Source organism: Engystomops pustulosus, chromosome 1 (assembly GCF_040894005.1).
Source record: "Engystomops pustulosus chromosome 1, aEngPut4.maternal, whole genome shotgun sequence".
Classification (NCBI taxonomy): domain Eukaryota; kingdom Metazoa; phylum Chordata; class Amphibia; order Anura; family Leptodactylidae; genus Engystomops; species Engystomops pustulosus.
This window is the reverse complement of record NC_092411.1, coordinates 20,802,204-20,823,591: the sequence shown is the minus strand read 5'-3', so window position 1 is coordinate 20,823,591 and position 21,388 is coordinate 20,802,204. Positions and strand designations below refer to the sequence as shown.

Genomic DNA, 21,388 nt, shown 5'->3' with positions numbered 1-21,388 from the left:
ACAAACCCCAGGATATTCTCATAATTCTACATTGCATTATAAATGGTGCAGCATTCACCTTGTAACTTTAATATAATAAAAGTGTTCTTTGGGCAAGTTATATACTCATAGTAGGTCCTAGCAGCCATCTAACACAATCAGCTTCCTGCCATTGCATTTGCAGAAACCATGCAGAGCTATTGAGCGCAGCATTTTAGGGGATTAAAGGGTAAGGGTTGGTCTGATCTTGGACATTAAGAGACCTGTGTTGGCTGCTCACATAAACCATATTAAAGCTTGTTGGTAACCATAAAGAGTGTATAGGTTGCAGCTATAAAGTAAAAGAGGTTGTCCTGAGTGTGATAGTTCGACTGCTGCAAACCACACTGATCATAGTAGGACCTTGTCAACCTGTTCCGACTATGAAGCGTCAGGATACATGCTAGCTCCGATGCTCCACCCAGAACAAGATCTGTTTCTGTGATTGGTGGAGGTCCCAGCAGTCGTACCCTCTCCGATCACCTATCTTATCCACCAATCCTGGGGACATTTTAATTAATTGGGACAACCCTTTAAGGGAGTAAATAAAGTGAGCAACAAGAATGTAGTAGCTTCTTACCGCAGTGACCAGCTTGATGGCACACAGCTGCAACTCGCTGACATTTTCCACAAAGAAAGGCGTAATCCCCATTGAAGAGACCTGTTGCAACAAAAATGAGAGTAAGTAAACAATCAGACAAGATGTATACTTTGAATCCAAGAACTTTTTGGATACATAAATTCAATAACGTGCGTCTTATAAGTGTCTCCTTACCTGCAGGATGGTGGTGTCTGTAAGGAGCTGGATCTCCAGGAGCTCGGACAAGCTGGCCACAATGTCGCAGATTTTGTTGTACAGCATGACAATGACCCTCTGTTTGTGGGTAGAACATTTTGCTCTCTTTGCTCTGGAGCTCATGAGTCCGCCTGTAGGGAAGGAGCACAGGAGCAATTGTGAGAGACTAAAATAGAATCATATTCTCCAATATACCCAACAGTGAATGGATCTCAATAACTCTCAATGAAAGGGATACGTTAAAAACCCAAACAGTATCATGTGTAACTACCAAATAGCAGCAGGGTAACACCATCAATTAAAAGTTACTCACAAGCTGCATTATAAACAACCAACCATAACATGGGCTCACCTCCATGGGGATCCACCCTATAGACCGGATCATACTGGGGATATAGTGTGTTCTGGAGATGAAACTTAGTGTACTGAAGGATCCGCTCGATGACATCCTCGATGTACACTGCCTTGGGCATACTGGGGGATGTCATGATGTTTATAGCTGTCAAACACGCATCAGCAGATTTGGTAACTCGCTCCATGATCAGATCTCTCCACAGCTTTTCCTCATCTTCTGTATCATTCTGGGGGGGGGGGGGGAATTCAGAAAAATTAATTTGTATTTCAATATATCTGTACATACATTATTCATATTGTTGGCACAATACTGCATTTTGTGCTCCATTCAACATTGGCTGCTGTGGACCCTCAGTATTTCCATGGTCCCAGCAGACAGACATTTATCTGCTATCTTGGAGCACAAAATGCTTTTACAGAAACAGAGCGACAACTTACATGGTTCAGCATAGTGGAAAGCTTTGAGCCATCCTGGATATTCTTCTCAAGAATCCCAAGTAACTTGACCATTTTTTCTGAAGAAATCTTTGGTTTTAAAAAGTAAAATATATATTAGTTACTTCAAAACAAGGATTGCCCGAATAACACCTTGTACACATTATGCAGCTTTTTACCTTATTCATTATACCCATTGCTTTAATTTTTGCCGACTCGCTGCCGAGCTCATTAAGTTGATGTTTTCCTAACAAAAGGTCTGCAGGGATCTCTTCGTCGTCGCCTGGGGGGAGAATTGTAAACTATTAAATGTGCCTCCTGTTTTTTGCTTTATCTTGATTTTTTTTAAGAAAAGTTGCAATATTTGTAAAAAAAAAATAAAAATAAAACAACATCCTATATGTGGCCACTGGTACAAGCATGTATAAGAGATTCCACCACATACAAGTTCTCTGGTTGAACATCATATAGCACCCGGTGAGAACCAAATTAGTGACAATGTTTTATAACATTTGCAATCAATTGTGACATTACCAAAATTGCTGAAGTCCATGTCTTCTAAGTTTTCCAATATGGTTTCCACTGCTGCCGAAAACCTCTTGAATGTGGAGGAGTCCATCAATTCTGCAAAAGGCAAAAACATAGCGACTTGTTAGTTCACCATGGTCTGTCCATTTAAAGGGCAAGTTCACATATTAGATCTAAATCTCCAATTCAAAAGCCGTCCCCTTCTAGGCTTCGCTTCAGCTCTTTCATGGATTATCTGCACAAGATGTCTGGCATTGTATCACCTTATAAAGGCCCCATGCACACGATTGTATATGGCAGCCAGATGCAAGACGAATGAACAACAGCTAGCATACAGCTGCCATAGACGTGCATTGTGATATGGTGATAACACACATCCCTGTACTGTACCGTCACATGCTCCGTCTTTTGCCCTGAGTATACATGGATGCAGGGCTCCGTATGGTTAGGGGACATATGTGTACAACTGGAGAACATAAATCTAGGCTCTTTTGTTTGGTTTCTCTCACCTTCTGGAGTCAGTTTGGGCTCATAGGCTTTCCTTTTCTTCTGACGCTCTTTCTTCTTCATCCTCCGAGCAACTGAAGGAAGAAAAATGGCAACTGATAAATACAAAGGACCCCTAATAATTGGGAATAAGTAAGAGGCTTCTATAAGTCCATTATCTAGTCTTACCCTCGCTCAGGCTTGGCGGCGGGGAGTCCTCCATTTCAGAGTCTTCGGGGCTGCGGTCCCGGTATCGGCTGCTCCGTCTGTTATCATTCCCGCTCCGCCTGTGATCCCCGGAGCTTCGCCTCTCTCGCTCTTCGCATTTCCATTCCCCGTCCGTCTTATCCTTTCTGTTTCGTTTCTTAGAAGCTTTAGAAAGAAAAGCCACAACATTTATTACACAGCCTAAGAAGTTGCAGATGAATCGCACAAAAGCAGATAGCAGGGATGATCGCTTACGCTCAAAGTCTTCTTCGCTCTGGTTGTCATCGTCGGAGCTGATCTCGGCGTATTTGGGCTTCTCGTTGACCGTGCTCCGCTTCCGCTTGTTCATTTTCACACGTTCGCAGATGGGCATGGATGACTCGATTTCTGCCACCAACTCGGGAGGAAGCTCTTTTAGGACAGACTGGTCAATGCCTCCTGCACAGACACGACAATAATGGAACTAGTTATGCATCTGATGCAGATTGCGGTTCTAGTAAATCCTAAACTGCAAACAACTTATAAGATAGAACCTTGTTTATAAAAACAGGATTAAAAGGGATGGTCCAGCCTGATTATATGCATTAAGGCACCAGAGCTGGTGCAGCAAACATCAACGTTCACTTATTTTGGCACTCGAGGGTCCCCAACACCGCAGCATCCTCACTTATGAACCTACCTCTATACTAGCCCTAAGCACACTTTATTCTCAAACTACATTCATTGTGTTACTTGCCACATGCAAAACCCACCACTAGAGGGCACAATCAATGAAGGGTCCTTCAGATGCATCAATTGTAACATTGGATTACCAAATCTTATAACCACCATCCACGCCTGATCCCCAATACATGATCTGCACATGAAGGCTCCTCCACAACTAGCAAAAATATAGTTATTGCAGGCAAAAAACAGTGGCGTAGCGACTGATGGATACACAGAACCTGTAAGATCAGATAATGGAGGTGGCAGCTCTCAGGCCTAGGACTGGGTGGGACATAAATCATTACATTTTCTTTAAATTTGGAACATTTATACTTGTGATTTTCGATGCGTCAGAGACGACGATAAAACACGAGAGAAGTTGCTATGAGCGGAGCACAACATACATGTCAATTCTCCGATAGCATCAGCGCCTGGGCCAGCAGGTGGGTCAGTGTGACACAGCACACACAGGTCCGTTCTCCTGGACCGTTAAAGGAAAGGTGTCTGAATAAAACTGTGATGTAGATGAAGTGCAATCTGGGCACTAATTCCTTTTCTTCATTGGTGACCGATACAGAACAGGCAGTACATATACTTTGTAAGGAAGGACTGCTTTGCATTTCATCTCTGAGTCATAGGCGGTGGATAATAAATTAAAGGGATTTTCTAATTTTACAATATGGCTTCTGATAGATGACGCACCCACTTTAGGGTCCCTAACCGCCCCTAAGTGGAGAGGTAGGAATGAATGTAGATCTCAGCTCACGTCTCCATTGACATTGGCACCGCACAGTATATGCACATGAACCAGGCAGCAGGGTATAATCACCTAAAAATCAACCACTATACAACCTGCGACCGCAGGAGCAGAGACGCAACACGGTGCAGCCTAGAAATGAATCTGGAGAATGAATTATTGATAGAATGAAGAGTCCATTGTTTGCAGCGCCGTCAAATCACCAGACACCAGCCCCATCAATAATGCAGAGCACTGAGGGCGACGTGTAAATACACATTTTATTCTTAACCAGAAAGAAATTACCAAGAAAAATACGGAAACCTCTGTGGATGCCAATGCTATCCCCACCTTGTGCATTTTGGCAGCGGCCGATTTAGTCACCCCCCCTGTGCATCCTGATGGCAACCCCCCTCCGCGCATCCCAACAGAACCGCTGTAACCCCCCCATTAAAGAACCCAGCAGAACGGCTATCACCCCCCATGACATTGCGGCAGAACCCCTATCATCCCCAAACCCTGCTATTGCAGGGGGGGGGGGGGAGCTGTATACAGCGATTGTGGGGGTGGGGGGGGGTGGAGCTGTATACAGCAATTGCTGGGGGGGAGCTGTATACAGCGATTGTGGGGCGGGGGAGCTGTATACAGCGATTGTGGGGGGGGAGCTGTATACAGCGATTGTGGGGGGGGAGCTGTATACAGCGATTGTGGGGGGGGGAGCTGTATACAGCGATTGCGGGGGGTGGGGGGGTGGAGCTGTATACAGCGATTGCGGGGGGTGGGGGGGTGGAGCTGTATACAGCAATTGCGGGGGGTGGGGGGGGTGGAGCTGTATACAGCGATTGCGGGGGGTGGGGGGGGTGGAGCTGTATACAGCGATTGCGGGGGGTGGGGGGTTGGAGCTGTATACAGCGATTGCGGGGGGTGGGGGGGTGGAGCTGTATACAGCGATTGCGGGGGGTGGGGGGGGGTGGAGCTGTATACGGGGGGTGGGGGGGGGTGGAGCTGTATACAGCGATTGCGGGGGGTGGAGCTGTATACAGCGATTGCTGGGGGGGGAGCTGTATACAGCGATTGCTGGGGGGGGGAGCTGTATACAGCGATTGCTGGGGGGGGGGAGCTGTATACAGCGATTGCTGGGGGGGGAGCTGTATACAGGGATTGCTGGGGGGGGGGAGCTGTATACAGGGATTGCTGGGGGGGGGGAGCTGTATACAGGGATTGCTGGGGGGGGGGAGCTGTATACAGCGATTGCTGGGGGGGGAGCTGTATACAGCGATTGCTGGGGGGGGGGAGCTGTATACAGCGATTGCTGGGGGGGGAGCTGTATACAGCGATTGCTGGGGGGGGGGAGCTGTATACAGCGATTGCTGGGGGGGGGAGCTGTATACAGCGATTGCGGGGGGGGGGAGCTGTATACAGCGATTGCGGGGGGGGGAGCTGTATACAGCGATTGCGGGGGGGGGAGCTGTATACAGCGATTGCTGGGGGGGGGAGCTGTATACAGGGATTGCTGGGGGGGGGGGAGCTGTATACAGCGATTGCTGGGGGGGGAGCTGTATACAGCGATTGCTGGGGGGGGGAGCTGTATACAGCGATTGCTGGGGGGGGAGCTGTATACAGCGATTGCTGGGGGGGGGAGCTGTATACAGCGATTGCTGGGGGGGGGAGCTGTATACAGCGATTGCTGGGGGGGGAGCTGTATACAGCGATTGCTGGGGGGGGAGCTGTATACAGCGATTGCTGGGGGGGAGCTGTATACAGCGATTGCTGGGGGGGGGGAGCTGTATACAGCGATTGCTGGGGGGGGGGAGCTGTATACAGCGATTGCTGGGGGGGGGGAGCTGTATACAGCGATTGCTGGGGGGGGGGGAGCTGTATACAGCGATTGCTGGGGGGGGAGCTGTATACAGCGATTGCTGGGGGGGGAGCTGTATACAGCGATTGCTGGGGGGGGGGAGCTGTATACAGCGATTGCTGGGGGGGGAGCTGTATACAGCGATTGCTGGGGGGGGAGCTGTATACAGCGATTGCTGGGGGGAGCTGTATACAGCGATTGCTGGGGGGGAGCTGTATACAGCGATTGCTGGGGGGGAGCTGTATACAGCGATTGCTGGGGGGGAGCTGTATACAGCGATTGCTGGGGGGGAGCTGTATACAGCGATTGCTGGGGGGGGGGAGATGTATACAGCGATTGCTGGGGGGGGGAGATGTATACAGCGATTGCTGGGGGGGGGGGAGCTGTATACAGCGATTGCTGGGGGGGGGGAGCTGTATACAGCGATTGCTGGGGGGGGGGAGCTGTATACAGCGATTGCTGGGGGGGGGAGCTGTATACAGCGATTGCTGGGGGGGGGAGCTGTATACAGCGATTGCTGGGGGGGGGAGCTGTATACAGCGATTGCTGGGGGGGGGAGCTGTATACAGCGATTGCTGGGGGGGGGAGCTGTATACAGCGATTGCTGGGGGGGGGAGCTGTATACAGCGATTGCTGGGGGGGGGAGCTGTATACAGCGATTGCTGGGGGGGGGGGGGCGCTGTATACAGCGATTGCTGGGGGGGGGGAGCTGTATACAGCGATTGCTGGGGGGGGAGCTGTATACAGCGATTGCTGGGGGGGAACTGTATACAGCGATTGCTGGGGGCAGCTGTATACAGTGATTGCTGGGGGGGGGAGCTGTATACAGCGATTGCTGGGGGGGGGGAGCTGTATACAGCGATTGCTGGGGGGGAGCTGTATACAGCGATTGCTGGGGGGGAGCTGTATACAGCGATTGCTGGGGGGGAGCTGTATACAGCGATTGCTGGGTGGGAGCTGTATACAGCGATTGCTGGGGGGGAGCTGTATACAGCGATTGCTGGGGGGGAGCTGTATTAAGCGATTGCTGGGGGGGGAGCTGTATACAGCGATTGCTGGGGGGGGGAGCTGTATACAGCGATTGCTGGGGGGGAGCTGTATACAGCGATTGCTGGGGGGGAGCTGTATACAGCGATTGCTGGGGGGGGGAGCTGTATACAGCGATTGCTGGGGGGGGGGAGCTGTATACAGCGATTGCTGGGGGGGGGGGAGCTGTATACAGCGATTGCTGGGGGGGGAGCTGTATACAGCGATTTCTGGGGGGGGAGCTGTATACAGCGATTGCTGGGGGGAGCTGTATACAGCGATTGCTGGGGGCAGCTGTATACAGTGATTGCTGGGGGGGGCTGTATACAGTGATTGCTGGGGGGGGGAGCTGTATACAGTGATTGCTGGGGGGGGAGCTGTATACAGTGATTGCTGGGGGGGAGCTGTATACAGTGATTGCTGGGGGGGAGCTGTATACAGTGATTGCTGGGGGGGGAGCTGTATACAGTGATTGCTGGGGGGGAGCTGTATACAGTGATTGCTGGGGGGGGGGGGAAGCTGTATACAGTGATTGCTGGGGGGGGAAGCTGTATACAGTGATTGCTGGGGGGGGGAGCTGTATACAGTGATTGCTGGGGGGGGAAGCTGTATACAGCGATTGCTGGGGGGGGAGCTGTATACAGTGATTGCTGGGGGGGGAGCTGTATACAGTGATTGCTGGGGGGGGGGGAAGCTGTATACAGTGATTGCTGGGGGGGGAAGCTGTATATAGTGATTGCTGGGGGGGGGAAGCTGTATACAGTGATTGCTGGGGGGGGGAAGCTGTATACAGTGATTGCTGGGGGGGGAAGCTGTATACAGTGATTGCTGGGGGGGGGGAGCTGTATACAGTGATTGCTGGGGGGGGAACTGTATACAGTGATTGCTGGGGGGGGGGAGCTGTATACAGTGATTGCTGGGGGGGAGCTGTATACAGTGATTGCTGGGGGGGGGAGCTGTATACAGCGATTGCTGGGGGGGAGCTGTATACAGCGATTGCTGGGGGGGGGAGCTGTATACAGTGATTGCTGTTCCCTGTCTGGACTACATTCAATGGGGGCCCCCACCAGATTTTGCGCCCAGGGGCCCTCGCCATGTCTGTGTATATCTGTATGACATGCGGTGTCTGCAGGTTCCTCTGAGTTACTGTGCGCTCAGCTCAATCGGCTATTGGAAAAAAACCCTACTATAAGGTTTTACATGGTCCCTCACATTCTCCTCACAAACCTGGCGCCAATCGTGTCATTTGGCCGATACAAATCCCCGCTGCGCCCTGAGGGGTTAATGATACGCGCAGCCAATCAGCGGCTGAGACCTCACAGTCTGCGAAGCCACGTGACCGCATGTAAATGCGCGTGGCTAGGCCCCGCCCCGCCACTCGCGCTGTTTGTTGTGATGACACGTGCTGCCGCTTTTCCCGCCACGTCGCCCTCTGCTGGTGAAGAGGGGCACACACACACACACTACACGCGCGCTTTCGCTTTTGGTTAACCATGTGACGGCCAGAGCTCAATGTGTGACAGGCTGCGCAGGGAGCGCCATCTAGAGGCCGAGATATGACCGTCATACCGGAGGGGCGCAGAGCGATGCACGCTAGGGAAGGGGAAGTGCACCGGGCATGCTGGGAGCTGTAGTTCTTCGGTGCGCTGCTACGGAGGGACAAGTGTCTGTCTATAGCACAATAGCGTGACAGATGACGTCATGACACCGAGGATACACAACACTGCCTGGTGCGGATAGGTGGCACCAAGAAGAGGAGGGGCATTAAGACCCCCACAATATAATCTGCCCCTGCAGCCAAGGTCACAGATACTGACCCCCAGCGCCTGCAGCCCAGGTCATATATACTGGTCATAGAGAAGATGCAGGACCCCCAGGCACCTGCAGCCCAGGTCATGGAGAAGATACAGGACCACCAGCACCTGCACCACAGGTCACAGAGAAGATGCAGGACCCCCAGCACCTGCACCACAGGTCACAGAGAAGATGCAGGACCCCCAGCACCTGCACCACAGGTCACAGAGAAGATGCAGGACCCCCAGCACCTGCACCACAGGTCACAGAGAAGATGCAGGACCCCCAGCACCTGCACCACAGGTCACAGAGAAGATGCAGGACCCCCAGCACCTGCACCACAGGTCACAGAGAAGATGCAGGACCCCCAGCACCTGCACCCCAGGTCACAGAGAAGATGCAGGACCCCCAGCACCTGCACCCCAGGTCACAGAGAAGATACAGGACCCCCAGGCACCTGCAGCCCAGGTCACAGAGAAGATACAGGACCCCCAGGCACCTGCAGCCCAGGTCACAGAGAAGATACAGGACCCCCAGGCACCTGCAGCCCAGGTCACAGAGAAGATACAGGACCCCCAGGCACCTGCAGCCCAGGTCACAGAGAAGATACAGGACCCCCAGGCACCTGCAGCCCAGGTCACAGAGAAGATACAGGACCCCCTGCACCTGCAGCACAGGTCATAGATACTGGACCTCCAGTACCTGCACCACAGGCCATAGAGAAGATACAGGACCTCAAGCACCTGCACCATAGGTCACAGAGAAGATGCAGGACCACCAGCACCTGCACCACAGGTCACAGAGAAGATGCAGGACCACCAGCACCTGCACCACAGGTCACAGAGAAGATACAGAACCCCCAGCAGCTGCAGCCCTGGTCATGGAGAAGATACAGGACCCCCAGGCACCTGCACCACAGGTCACAGAGAAGATGCAGGACCACCAGCTCCTGCACCACAGGTCACAGAGAAGATGCAGGACCACCAGCGCCTGCCGCTCAGGTCACAGAGAAGATGCAGGACCACCAGCTCCTGCAGCCTAGGTCACAGAGAAGATACAGGACCCCCAGGCACCTGCACCACAGGTCACAGAGAAGATGCAGGACCACTAGCCCCTGCAGCCCAGGTCACAGAGAAGATGCAGGACCACCAGCTCCTGCAGCCCAGGTCACAGAGAAGATGCAGGACCACCAGCGCCTGCCGCCCATGTCATAAAGATACAGGACCCCCAGCTCCTGCAGCCCAGGTCACGGAGAAGATACAGGACCACCAGCACCTGCCGCTCAGGTCATAGACAAGATGCAGGACCACCAGCACCTGCAGCCCAGGTCATAGAGAAGATACAGGACCACCAGCTCCTGCAGCCCAGGTCACAGAGAAGATGCAGGACCCCCAGGCACCTGCACCACAGGTCACAGAGAAGATGCAGCACTGGAGTCCTGGGTTCAAATCCAACCGAGGTCAACATCTGCAAAGAGTTTGCATGTTCTCTCCGTGTTTGCGTGGGTTTCCTCCGGGTACTCCGGTTTCCTCCCACACTCCAAAACATACTGTTAGGTTGTTTAGATTGTGAGCCCCATGGGGACAGGGACCAATTTGACATGCTTTGTGCAGCGCCGCGTAATCTGTGTGCTCCATATAAATAAAATATTTATTATTTATTTATTTTATTTAAGATGCAGGACCACTAGCCCCTGCAGCCCAGGTCACAGAGAAGATGCAGGACCACCAGCTCCTGCAGCCTAGGTCAGAGAGAAGATGCAGGACCACCAGCGCCTGCAGCCTAGGTCAGAGAGAAGATGCAGGACCACCAGCGCCTGCCGCCCATGTCAAAGATACAGGACCCCCAGCTCCTGCAGCCCAGGTCACGGAGAAGATACAGGACCACCAGCACCTGCAGCCAGGAAGTATAACACTGCATGAGGGGGATGGTTTCTTTATCCGATTACAGTTTATATTAACTTTTACTAGAAATCAGGAGGCATAAATCCCCCCCCCCCCCTACCATATGGGGCAGTGGTGCAGCTCTGCCAGTGCTCCATTCATTTCTATAGGACAAGCACTACTGTATATGCAAGTCCTCTAGAGGAGGGTGAAGTTCCATGCCAGGAGGTGCATCAATGCCCCACTCAGTACAGGGCTCTTCCAATGGTCCATGCACCCGCTAGCTGCAGATCAGTGTCCATCATCCACATAAACCCTTTAAAAATGGCTAAAATTACAATTTCTGATGTGTAAGAGAAACTCCTGAGAGTCCTCGGCAGCACTTTCCTTCTCTTCCCGGAGTTTGCTGTCAAGAGTTTTAGGCTGCATTTAGACAGTGTACACCCCGTGCACAGACTGCCCCCATCTATCCACTTGTATTAGACTGCAGGAGAGCCTCAAAATATGTCCCAAATAGGTGAATGGGGCAATGGTTAAGAAAAGACAGGAGGATCTTATATGTGGGTTCCGGTTCCAAAAACATTTAGGGGAATCTGTCTTTATGGCAAATTGAAAGAGGGTAACTGGGACCTCCTGGGAGCCTGTGCAATGCTTACATTACAGATATCTTCTAAAATCAACTTTTACAACTATGCTAACCATCTTAAAGGGGTTTGGGAGTTAGAGGTCCTTTATGCTGTAGTTTCACAGGCCGTTACACTGTGTAGGAGCACTTCCTGCTCCCACTGTGAGAGGTTAAATGAGGCTGAAGGAGGGGCAGACGGCCTTTGAAGCTACAAACGCACATTATAAGCAGCAGAATGTAAACCCATTACCCATCCCAGAGTCACCCAGCCGTCTCAGTCAGTCGCAAAGCACTATACTACGTCTTACAAGCAGTCGTACAGCGCGCCATTGTGAGAAGCTTCTTCAGGGTTGATCCAGCCCTGTATTTATCACACAGCTCCAATATTCCAATGATCTATCAGTGATAGCCATTACTTTTAAAGCTAGAAGCACAAGAGAACACACAATGTACCTGCGTGGCAGGAGGACAAAACATTTCACAGGGAAGGTAAATTCCTATTGTAAAAGAGGATCACAAGCCAAATTATAGGAAGGGGGGGGGGCACACCATGTGACCGCATAGTTTATCCTTTTCACATCACGTGTGTCGATATTCACAACCCACAGTGCAAATCATCTGTACACACATGGATGGGTTTAGTTAAATGATCTATACCAAGAAAGTAAATTGACTTCTTCACAGGGGACAGGAATCCAAGCATCGTCATGTAAGATACAAGGACTCCCTGCTTCCACACAGGACAGCCAGGTGCTGTAGTCCAGAGGCTTTGTGGCGTCTCCTTGAATCTTATATAACGTCCAAGCTTGGAATCCCGTCTCAGGCACATTGTTCGGTCCACAAAATCTGACCACTACACAGGTCCAGTATTCACGGAGCGAGTGCATTCAAGGTTTAGCTATAACCTCCATCAATTCTACCCAGTATATTCCTAGTCTAACAGAGGAACAAAAACTTTTCAGGGGCAAGATTATATATGCATAAAATCAATGCCGTTGCATGGCTTATTCCCCCAAAATATTGAGACTGCACAACTGAGCAGAGAAATATATTTTAGAGGTGATCAGTAACAAAAGCAGCCAGTACAATCCATGCCATCCCCACAACCGTGCACATGTCATATATACAAGATCCTCTCCTGCAGACACAAACTGCTGCAAAACTTCATGTTTATTAATTATACCAAAAATGTAATTTACCTTAATGTCAGAATTCAGTGCATACTTTTACCATTACACACCATAAACCACCAGATCATCAGCTTCCTAAAGTTTACACTGAGAAGAACATCCTGGCCAAGTCCAAAATGGCTCTATAACAACATGCTACATGTGTGCAGAAGCCCGGTCACATCTAGGTGCAATATTTTGGGCACTGACCCCCAGCACCATGATAACCACAAAGCAATCTTGCATCATCTATGCCTCAACACAAGACAATCACTTATCCCAATGTAACCTCTAAACGGTGAAATACATATGCATCAGGAACACACTGCTGAAAAGATTACTCGTCGCACCAATAACACTACTATACAATAAGATGATCACTGCACGAACATTACCTTTGCTGGATTTCGTTGGCTTGCTCTTGTTGGACTTCAATGTCCCCTTGGATTTGTCTTCTCTCTCTTTAATCAGTTTTTGTACATCATCCAAAGACAATTTTTGGAGGACCACTACAGGCTTAGCTCCCTTGTTGAGATCCTCCACAAAGCCCACTTTATCAGCTTTCTGCTCCCCTTTCTGGTCTGCTCTCTTAGGCTCCTGGGTGACGTTGCCATCCTTATCCCTCTTGAGTTTTGGAATGACAAAGTTTTTCAGTGTGCCCTGACTCCCACCCAACAAGTAACTTGGGAACCCGGCCTTGTTGTCCCCATGTGACTTATTCCCATCCACCTTAGATTTATTCCCATCGGTCCTTTTCTCATCTTTACCAGTCGGCGATTTTAATGCAGTTTTATCCGTCTTTGATTTACTCGGATCCGGTTTAGCGTCGGGTTTAATCCGTGGGCTGCCTGGCCGTAACCTCTGTTCCCCAGAAGCAGGCTTGTCCCGCGACTCATCAGAATCGTGTCTGTGCTTCCGCTCAGGATTATCCTTTTTGGAAGAATCAGACTTGTTTCCGTGTTTAGGGTCCGCTTCGTTCTTGTTGAAGGATCTCAGAGACTCTGGCTTCCTGACTCTGGAAGGATCTCCCTTCTGGCGATCTGATTCGCTCTTGTCTTCGGACTTCTGTTTCGGATTATCAGGATCCCGCTTTGAAGATTCATGACCCGGTCGCCCATCGACTCTCTGCTTACTCCCATCGGAGCGACTTTCAGACCGGACTCTCGGAGAGTCGGGTTTAGAATCTGTTTTGTGTTTGGATGAATCTGGTTTCTTGTCGGAGGAGAGTCTGATGGGGTCTTTTCTGTTGTCGTGTTTGTGTTTCGGCGTTTCTGGACGCCCATCACTTTTCTGTCTGGTCAGGATAGGACGATCATCACTTTGTCGCCTCTGACTTTCCTGTCGGCCCTCACTTTTCTGCCTTGGCGTTTCGGGTCGACCTTCACTCTTTTGCTTAGGCGTCTCAGGTCTACCGTCGTTTTTATGCTTCGGCGTCTCGGGGCGCCCGTCACTTTTTTGCTTCGGATTATCAGTCCGCTGTTTGGGAGTCTCGGGTCTCCCGTCACCTTTCTGTTTTGGCTGCTCAGCCTTTTGTTTGGCTTGCTCTTGCTTACAGTCGCCCTTCTGTTTTGGGGTCTCTGGCTTTCCCTCAGGTTTTTGTTTGGGAGTGTCGGCTTTGCTTTCGCTGCGCTGCTTTGGAGTACTTGGCTGCGGTTTCTGCTCCGGTTTACTTTCCTCCTTACTAGAGTCATTGAGACTTTCATTTACAGTAACTCCCTCCTGGATTTCGCATGGTTTCGTGTCATTGGACTCAGTCTTCACATCCTCCATAAGTTCACTTGTCTTATTCTCCACCTTGTTGACCTCGTAATTCTGTTCGCTCAGTTCCGGCTTGGTCTCGCTTTTGCTTTCTTCACAAACCATTGGCTCTTCTACAGTCTCAGGGGGCTCTGCTTTTATGTCACAAGGTTTGCCCTCGCTAGGCGGCTCCTCCTGCAGAAGGTCAGCTGGATTTTTAGCAGGTGTGCTAGGGACAGATTTATCAGGGCACTCAGTTTCTGACTCTGACCTCTTTCTGGGTGTCCCTGGATGGTTTTCAGATATATTTTTATGAACTCCCATAGGATCCTCAGGAGGTGCAGAAACAAATCCATCATTACAATGTTTTGCTTCTTCAGGTTTCCTTGCAGAGTCTGAGTCCTGAGTTGCAGTTGCCTGAGAGTCCGCTCTGCCGGCATGCAGAAGATCAATGCTAACCATTAAAGCTGGCCGTGACCCATTTCCTGTAGCACTGGTCTCCTGGGAAGCTGGTTTGTTCCCTCCAGTAGCACCTCCAGCTTCTAATGGATACGAATCTTGCTTCCTCTTCTTCAAAGGTTTATCTAGGATTTGACATAAAATTGTGTTAAAATCAATTTTTCTAAAAGACAGTACATATCATTTTGCATTGAGTTGTATGTCACAATGTCACAGTCCTTGTATAAAACGGAGGGTCTGGATAATGTTATGCAAACATAATATATTCAGAGTGCCATTTTTTTAATAGAAAATGGGCATGCAAAATAAATCTCAAACTGATAATAGCATTTCAATTCTGATAAAAGAATCACTGTGTTAAACCCTCAGTGAAACGGCCTTAAAAGGCTAATTTTTTTTGTTCTGCGTCCTACCTTTTTTGCACTGTTTTTTCAGGGGCTCAGAGATAGTTAAAATATAATAAAGAACCAATTGCGGGTGTTAACCATTTAAAAGCCTCCAGGAAACCTTCTGGAGGCATTTAAATCCCGGTGGCGGGTGGGAAGACCGGAGGCTATCCGGCTTTAAACCATTGATTACAATGTGCGATTTGCTCACTGTAATGACTGATGAGGAAAATTCACATATACTGCCATACAGTAATATGGTATTATATGGTTAGATCAGACACCCCTGTGTTAAAGTACCCTAAAGGGTTTGAAAAATAGTTTAAAAAAAAAAAAAAAAAAAACTATAACACATACATATACACAGTAAAAATCAGAAACATCTTATCACCTCGTCCAAAAATTTAGTCTTCCACCGATTTAGTCTTCCAAAAAAAGGAAAACCATATTTTACACCAATTAAAATATCCCTGTTGGTCGGAATACCCAACACAGAACTGCTACATCCATACATTTACACACACAGCCCTGCTACATCCATACATCCCCTCCTCTTGACCTGTCCCAGAATGTCCCCATATTCCCTGCACCATGAGTGATACAGGAAGCATGTGATAAGTCACATGACTCTATCATCACTATAGGTCCTGGAGGTAGGTTATACTCATGTCAGGACATCGGGGAGAGGTAGAGAGCAGTGCGAAGGCTTTGCTCTCGGGGAGATAGGGTGCGGCAGTGACATTGCACCTGATCTCCATAGTTTTCATGGAGGGTAAGGAGAGTCTGCATGTGTGTAACTTCTGTTCATCTCTACCAATCCATTCAACATTAAACAACTACGTTTCAATGTTACCTTTATCCTGAACTTCTTTAGAAAGGCGCTCCCTCTCAATAGCAGACTCCCGTTCTATCCTCTCGATTTCTGCCAGAGCGTCCAGTTCCACTTCATCATATGGCGTTATGCTTCCTGTTTGTTGGGTTTGTGACGAAGCCACGGGAGGTTGAGACGGTTTTGCAGTTGCAGACGTGTTGGGCTGCAGGACGGGCACTTGCAGGAATTCGTTCTGCTCTTGGAAACAAGAGGCAGCGCTGAGAGGGCGATTTGCGTCCTGTGGAGTGACTGGCGTTTTTGATGCGTGCCCGGGATACTGCACATTGAAGGAGGAGTCGCCCTCCGAGACGTTGCTATTCTCCATGCTGGAGAGAATGTCTCCTTGCTGGTCCATTTCTGAAGATCTTACACGGGAAAGTCTTAATGTGAGTTTGGTTGAGTCCTTGGAGGGAGAACTTATGATGTCATACATCGCTGACTTCTCAGTGGCCTCCTTCTCATCTTTACTTGTCTTTAACTTTTTCTGTCTTTTTAATTTTCTGTCAGGGGAGTCCAATAAAATATCCGGGGGAGCGTCTCTCGGAGAGGTGTAGGGTGGAGGCTGGGATTGGAGGATTAATGACCTTGATCCTATAAAGAAATGGAGAAATAAAAAGAAATCAGTAAAGGTGATGTACTTTTCTTTGTGTAGAATTTGCATGAAGTTTTCCTTTAGTAACCAAAACATATTACAAATAAATTCTCATTAAAGCCCCATGCACACATCCAGATTATTTTGGCTGTGACCCATATAAAATAAGGTTTCATGCACCCAGCTAATAGGCCACAGGGATTTCACTGCCAAGAGGTCACTTGTGAGGAAGCTGTCACTGAAGAGCACAAGTTAATTGACTATGTTTTTGAACCCCTGGACAACCCCTTTGAAGGTTATTTCTTAAGTGGCGAATTTCGGGGTTAACAATAATAACCAAGTAAAAAGCCAGAACTACTAGGAGACGGCAAGCACTGGCTAAATCAGTTTGTGTGGTTGGGCATAAGAAGATCTCCCCATATATCACGGTGAGTCAGGTTAGCAAAGTTTGAGGTCTTTTTTTTTAAGGAGTCCTGCATGGAATTGCTTTGCCTTTTAGTTACAAATCCTTCTCCAAACTACAAATATAATGCTTTTCAGAAACGGGCAACAGAAATCACACAATGGGTTTTATGCAACAATCTGATAAAACAGTTGAGGGCTTTAAAAAAAAAGAAAAGTTGCCTTTTCATATATTCTGCACATTTCTTCTATTTCTACACAAAAATTGGCACATAAGAGGATTTTTTTACATATAGGTAATTTTACCTTTTGGTGTCCCTTCGCTTCCAGCAGGAGAGCACACGGATTGTGGGGATCGGAGGGGAAATGAGGCTGCGTTCCTTATTGAAGAATCACTATCCTGTAAAATGAGAGCGCAAGTGGTTAAAATAAGTTACACAGTCACAAAATTTATGGGTGGCATGGAGCGCCAGAGACGGCACCTACCTCACTGCCCAGTCTATGTACCATCTGCAGGTAGTCCTCACTAGTGCTGTGTCTGGAGTTATCAGCATGGTGGTTTGCAGAGTTCCCTGACAACTGACCGGAAACCTTGTTTTCGTGCAGGTTCCTCAGACCGCCTGCCACAATCGGACTGGAAACGGACGCTAGAGAGCCATGAAACATGTCAGTAATGATTGCTCTGGACACCAATATTACAGAGAGGTATCTGCAGCAGCCATGGCACATGCAGGAAGTCCTCACTTACCTTGTTGCATTTGTTGATGTTGTGTGTAGCTTCCGGGGTGAGGGTATGGCATATATCCTGCAGGACTTTGGGGAGCATAAGGACTGGGAACGGGACTGTTCTGCTGACCGATAAATCGATTTGTTGAACTGGTTTGAGGTGGCACAAATCGACTGAAATTAAAAAAAAAAGTGGAAATTACTAAATTATAAATATATTTGTAGAGTCATCTCTCTATTTTCTTGGCAATTCTTGTTTAACGCTCCTACACTAATGACTAATCTCGTTATCATTGATCCAAGAGTAAACTGGCATATGGCGACTTCGCCGATGAATAAAAATAAGCACAGCTACAGATCAGTGAACCTTAAATATCTCTACCCTTACCAGGCTCTTCAGGATTTGAAAAACATGACTGCTTTATGCCAGATTAACACCTGTCCATAGGTTGTGTGTGTGGTATTGCAACTCAGCCCCATACACTTCAAAAGAAGCCAAGCTACAAAACCCAGACAGATCTTTGGAAAAAGCAGACATGTTTTCCAATTTTCTGAAACCTGAAAAGGGTTGTTTCCACATTTTTCTCTTGTAAAAAATGTCTAATTTCGTAGTTCACATTTCAATACATAGGTTTGCATCCTTCTTGTGAAGAATTTCTGGTAAGTAATTCAGGCAGCGTTCTACAAAAGGCCTCCGAACCCATGCCCTACCACAATGCCAGCCACTTACTGCAGTTATTAACCATTACACCCCATAATAAATTCTGCAAAACCCATGAAAAAGTTTGCAACCGTCTAACTATTCATCCGAGAGGTCATTTTGTGGATAATGCACTCGGGATTGTGAGCCATAAATAGAACTGCTGGGCTGAGCGTTACCTGGAAGGGCTATGAGAGATAGTGGTTGGTTGATAATTGGAAGATGCTGGGCTGCCATGCATGGAATTCTGGGGAAGCTTATACTGAGGAATCATCATCCCTGAGGAGAAAACACAGAAGACAATCAGCAGGGGAGTTCAAAGAAGGAAAAAAACCTGCAACATTACACACTCACATGTAAAAAATTGCAACCAAAGGCAAAAAAATTTAATTTTTATTTACATCATGGCCACATTGTAGTTATTCTGTAATATATGGAAGTTAAACATTTAAACCCTTTACATTGACCCTCCTAAATGTCCTATTACTTTTACACTGGCTTCAGCCTTTGGCTTGTTATGGTTGTGATCTAGAAGTTCCTACATCATACCTCACTATGATGTAGTGTAACTGTTTGCACATGGATCATGTATCTTGGACCGAACAAGGACATAAATCCACATAGTATATGGACTATACAGCATTTGTACCGATCCAATCCACATGGGGCAGCTACAGCAGCAAATGGATTTCTACTGCGGGTTTATAAGACACAAGCTTAGTAATTATTGCTGCTGAATTCTAATTTTGCCTTGCAAAGTTTGAGCTGTACCCTTCCTGCTGCAGCTACATGCATGCTCAAAGGCGTCGCAGAAACCAGACTCCTAACGGGAACCTTAATTTGATACAAAACAGATAAAACAAATTTCGGTCTTACCACTTTGCACCGCATATCTGTTCTGCATACTTTTTTCCCTGAAAACATTGGGATTTCTGGCCAGGGTGGCCTGCAGCAGAACTGGTATGTCTCCTTCAGGATCATCACTTCCCAGGTTATCTTTCAGTTCTCTGTTGAAAAGAAAGCAGATAAATAGTTGAGGGACTGAAGATTTCTCCTAGTAATAAATTGCTCTGCAAGGCACTTCTTGAAATAAAGGGGAGGCCTTCTGTTACCCTGCCAAAAGAGAGATTCATAATAGTCCAGACATTCACTAAATAGAACCCTCCTGACAAGAAGGGGGTGTGGTGTTCATCTGAATACACCTTTACCTCCAGCACAAATTCAAGTAAACACTAATTTGGAGACGTACAGTATGTAGTAACATGAGACAGCAGCATTTTAGCGTTTGCAATTCCCAGATCTACAGGAGATCAAATGAAGACTGGGCACTGAAACAAGGGAAAATAAAATCTAGATTCAGGCAGAAAAGTAAGAAGTTCTGAACTTCTCTGGACTGCATCACGCACAACAACTTCCAATTACTCTACGGTAATGAAGGAGTCCTGGATGAATACAGCGCTGACTATAACACTACAGAATGAAGAAACACTTATAGTATCATACCTACAGCCAGTACGGACAAGCATCAGTCCTACAGGGTATCAGTTATACTGTTAGGGTGTCTGCAACCAACCCCAATGATTAAAACTTATGACAGCAAACTGCAAAGTGTTCCCTTCATCTGTTGCCAGTCTGTCTTCCATCTATTTGTTGGCTGTGTCAAACTAAAGATCAAACTCGAAAAAGGGCCTACAACGTGAACAGGAGATGACTGGGTGCAGTGCTCAGCTACTCCCTACACAGCATTATAAGCATCTGACATGTCAAAACTTATCCCCTGCATCCTCCTAAAATAACAACTCTTCCTTACATGATCAAAAAATGCAACCCAACAACAAGCATTTCCAGGAGTAGTAACCGGGGAACAGCACAATGCAAACAATCACTAATAATCAATGTAACGGGGGTGATAGGGGCTGGGGGGCGGGGGTTGGGATGGTTACAACTATTCACAAACCGGCTGTAAATAATAACCACCTATCCTTAGGTCACCAGTACAAAATTTTCTGGAGGGTCCTGCACCTCCACAGATAATTAAACAGGAAGCAGACAGCGCCGTTCTCTGTGCAGTGGCTCAACTGCGTCACGGCTGCTATGCTCTCAAGTGAGCGATTGCTGATTTGCAGTGACCTGACCGCTACACACTATTTTGTGTTAAAACCCCTTTAACCACTTTTCACTGAGTTTTTAGGAACAGATTGAAGTAAAAAGAGCCAAATTGTAATGTATACAAAGCCCACAGACAATGGTGTTGACAATGACAGGACAGGACAGGACACTGACCCCCTTGGTACTTACATGTGATCTGTCGACACCTGATTGAGGCTATGGACAAGCTGAGACACCAGAGGTTCATCCCTGCAGGCCAGAAGGCAGTTCACCTCCTCCGCTATCCGTCCATTAAACAGGAGGCTCTTTGTAGTTGTAGCAGGTAAAGGGGATGGAAGAGGCAGCTGGTTCAGTACTGAGAAAGGGAAGGAAAAGAGCGGATGAACCATGACAGCTAAACAGTATAGCATATATTCTGGTAATACACGTTATATGAAAGATAAAAAGGAGATAAAGAAACACTGCAGGCTTTACATGCAGCCTACTGGCACAGACAGCAGAGATGACACAGGTAAAATATAGATCTTGGCAACGTAATCTTATATTACATCACAACAACATCGCCTGCAGCGGGAAATGCTAAAATAAGGTGACAACATTGCATCTCTGTACAGGAAGACGTGTAATATATGGCTATTTTATCACTCATGGCTGTTAGCAATTTGCTGGGGTAGACGTTCTGACACTGCAGTTTTTATGGACTCATGGCTATCCTCGGCTATAATTGATGGGTGTAATAGCTGAATGGGGAGTCTGCAGGTATACACAAATGCCACAGGTTAAATG

General features: G+C 48.1%; 1 protein-coding gene across 2 annotated transcripts in view; it reads right to left on the bottom strand.

Moving 5' to 3' along the window:
- The window catches only part of NIPBL (NIPBL cohesin loading factor), a 72,804-nt gene that overhangs the window by 15,578 nt on the left and 35,838 nt on the right, over window positions 1–21,388 (bottom strand). For both annotated transcript variants that reach the window (XM_072135128.1, XM_072135136.1), the window contains exons 3-19: window positions 20,792–20,957; window positions 19,370–19,500; window positions 18,673–18,772; window positions 17,816–17,967; window positions 17,554–17,714; window positions 17,374–17,467; window positions 16,056–16,664; window positions 13,016–14,941; window positions 3,080–3,262; window positions 2,807–2,989; window positions 2,641–2,712; window positions 2,138–2,227; window positions 1,783–1,886; window positions 1,607–1,693; window positions 1,167–1,395; window positions 794–945; window positions 599–679 (exon numbers count right to left, since the gene is read on the bottom strand). In XM_072135128.1, the coding sequence (XP_071991229.1) occupies window positions 599–679; window positions 794–945; window positions 1,167–1,395; window positions 1,607–1,693; window positions 1,783–1,886; window positions 2,138–2,227; window positions 2,641–2,712; window positions 2,807–2,989; window positions 3,080–3,262; window positions 13,016–14,941; window positions 16,056–16,664; window positions 17,374–17,467; window positions 17,554–17,714; window positions 17,816–17,967; window positions 18,673–18,772; window positions 19,370–19,500; window positions 20,792–20,957 (4,520 nt within the window). The remainder of the gene's footprint in view (window positions 1–598; window positions 680–793; window positions 946–1,166; window positions 1,396–1,606; window positions 1,694–1,782; window positions 1,887–2,137; window positions 2,228–2,640; window positions 2,713–2,806; window positions 2,990–3,079; window positions 3,263–13,015; window positions 14,942–16,055; window positions 16,665–17,373; window positions 17,468–17,553; window positions 17,715–17,815; window positions 17,968–18,672; window positions 18,773–19,369; window positions 19,501–20,791; window positions 20,958–21,388) is intronic.